We start from the raw sequence: 2,390 nt of genomic DNA on the forward strand, positions 1-2,390 counted from the left end.
ATGTTTCAAATTATACATTTAATGCTGATACTTCTAGGAAGGATTTGGCTGAAATGATTATTGTGCATGAGTATCCGCTTTCAATTGTAGAGCATCATGGATTTAGGAAGTTTGTGGGAGGTCTTCAACCTTTGTTTAAGGTTCCTTGTCGAAACACCATCAAGGACGACATCAAAAGAATTTATGATTACGAAAGGGATAAAACTATGAGTTTGTTAGCAAAGACCAAAAGCAGAATTGCAGTTACTACTGATATGTGGACATCTAATCATCAAAAAAAAGGATTTATGGCAATGACAGCACATTTTGTAGATCAAAACTAGAACTTGCAAAGCAGAATTATGAGGTATATTATACTTATTTAACTACAATTTATACGTACTTATTATTTATATGTTAATATTAACATATATATTTATATATTCTTAAACAGGTTTATTTACGTGCCTTGTCCGCATACATCTGATGTTCTTGCCGACATACTTTATGCTACTTTGTGTGATTGGAATCTTGATAGGAAAGTGTCAACTCTTACTGTGGATAATTGCACCACAAATGATGCAATTATCAGGATATTATTAGAGAAACTTCCTCTAAAATCACTAATGATGAATGGTGATTTGTTTCATATGCGTTGTTGCGCACATATTCTCAATCTTATTGTCCAAGATGGCTTATCTCTCATTAAATTTGAGATTGAGAGAATCAGAGAGAGTGTTGCATTTTGGTCTGCATCACCAAAGAGGGAGCAAAATTTTGTGACAGCAGCAGAACAGTTGGGAATACCATACTCAAAGAAGTTGATACTTGACTGCAAGACACGGTGGAACTCTACATTCTTGATGTTGAGTGTTGCTATAAGCTACAAAGAGGTTTTCGATCGGGTAAAGACAAGAGACTCGAAGTATACATGTTTTCCTACAGAAAAGGATTGGGAGTTGGCTAGTGAGATTTGTGAAAGATTACAACTTTTTTATGAGGTGACTGTTATGTTCTCTGGTTCAAAGTATCCTACAGCTAATGTTTTCTTTCCTTTGATATGTGAGATTGGGTATTCTTTGCGTGAGTGGACGAAATCTCCTATTGAGGAGATTAAGATGATGGCTGACCAAATGGTTTCTAAGTTCAATAAGTATTGGTCTGTAATTCATGGGGTAATGGGAATGGCAGCGGTTTTAGATCCACGATACAAATTAAAGTTTGTGGAGTTACTTTTTCCTGTGCTTTATGGAGAAGAAAAGGCAAAGATTGAATTTCAAAATTTGGAGGCGTTTGTCCAAACTTTGTTTCAAGAGTACGTGTCAAGTAATGCATCTAAAAAAAGGAAGAGTGAATGTATTATATTCTTCTTATTGTTTGTATAATAAATAGATCATATCTTAAATTATTAACATTTTTATAATAAACATTAGGTTTTTATGGTGGTTCAGTTCCTGGTTCATCTTCATTTGGTTCTAGTATCTCTTCCGGTCATCGTGTTGGATTCAAAAAGCTCTTATCGGATATTGCTTCTATTACTAGAGATGATGATGAATCGGGAGGTATGAGTGATTTGGATAACCACTTGAAGGAGAAATTGTTGCCTAAAGATATGGAACTTGATTTGTTGGCATGGTGGAAAACAAATGGGATTAAGTACCCGACACTACAAAGGATAGCTAAAGATATATTAGCTATTCCTGTTTCCACTGTTGCCTCGGAATCAGCTTTCAGCACTAGTGGAAGATTAGTAAGTCCTCATCGTAGTCGACTTCATCCAAAGACATTGGAGGCCTTAATGTGTGCTCAAAGTTGGTTGTTGAATGAAATTCGAGGTAGTATACTATTTTATATTAATTATATGAAATTGTGATTTTTTTTTGCATATTAATAATATTAATTTTATGTAGCAACTTGTTCTGAAGAGACCGAGGCATATTGTCGTTCTGTTGAATTTAATTATGATGTGGAAGAGGTAAAACGACACTTCTAAAAATATTAATTTTATATCGTTTCCATGATTTTGTTTGATTTTGAGTTTGTTTAATATTTTGTAGGAAAATACTAAAGAAAGCAGGACAACAAGTTTGGATGATTTTGTTTGATTTTGAGTTTGTAACTTTGTTTTAATGTTAATTGGTAATGTATTATTGTGATGAATTAGTTTTTCATGTTGTGTACTTGGATGTTTTGGTTGGTTGGTTGATGTTACAATATTAGACTATTAGTAATTTCTATTTGGTTAAATGATTTAAGAACTTATTTGGTATTTTAAGCCTATGCAACGTCTTAATTTATCATTATGTATTTGTAGTTTTTCCTTCTTTTTTTTTCTGCCATATTTCGGGTTATAGGGTCGGGTTATCGGGTAATTATCGGGTTTCGGGTTTAGGGTCGGGTTCGGGGAAAGT

General features: G+C 33.6%; 1 protein-coding gene across 1 annotated transcript; it reads left to right on the forward strand.

Annotated features, from left to right (window-relative positions):
- The first annotated feature begins 341 nt into the window (after nt 1-341).
- On the forward strand, nt 342-2,084 carry LOC145098387 (zinc finger BED domain-containing protein RICESLEEPER 2-like). The gene is made up of 5 exons (XM_079036018.1): nt 342-346; nt 434-1,305; nt 1,413-1,814; nt 1,890-1,954; nt 2,037-2,084. Exons 1-5 carry the CDS (start codon nt 342-344, stop codon nt 2,082-2,084), a joined length of 1,392 nt encoding a protein of 463 aa, XP_078892144.1.
- Nucleotides 2,085-2,390: the final 306 nt, after the last annotated feature.

Source organism: Lactuca serriola, chromosome 4 (assembly GCF_051521515.1).
Source record: "Lactuca serriola cultivar US96UC23 chromosome 4, Lser_US96UC23_V15, whole genome shotgun sequence".
Lineage (NCBI taxonomy): Eukaryota > Viridiplantae > Streptophyta > Magnoliopsida > Asterales > Asteraceae > Lactuca > Lactuca serriola.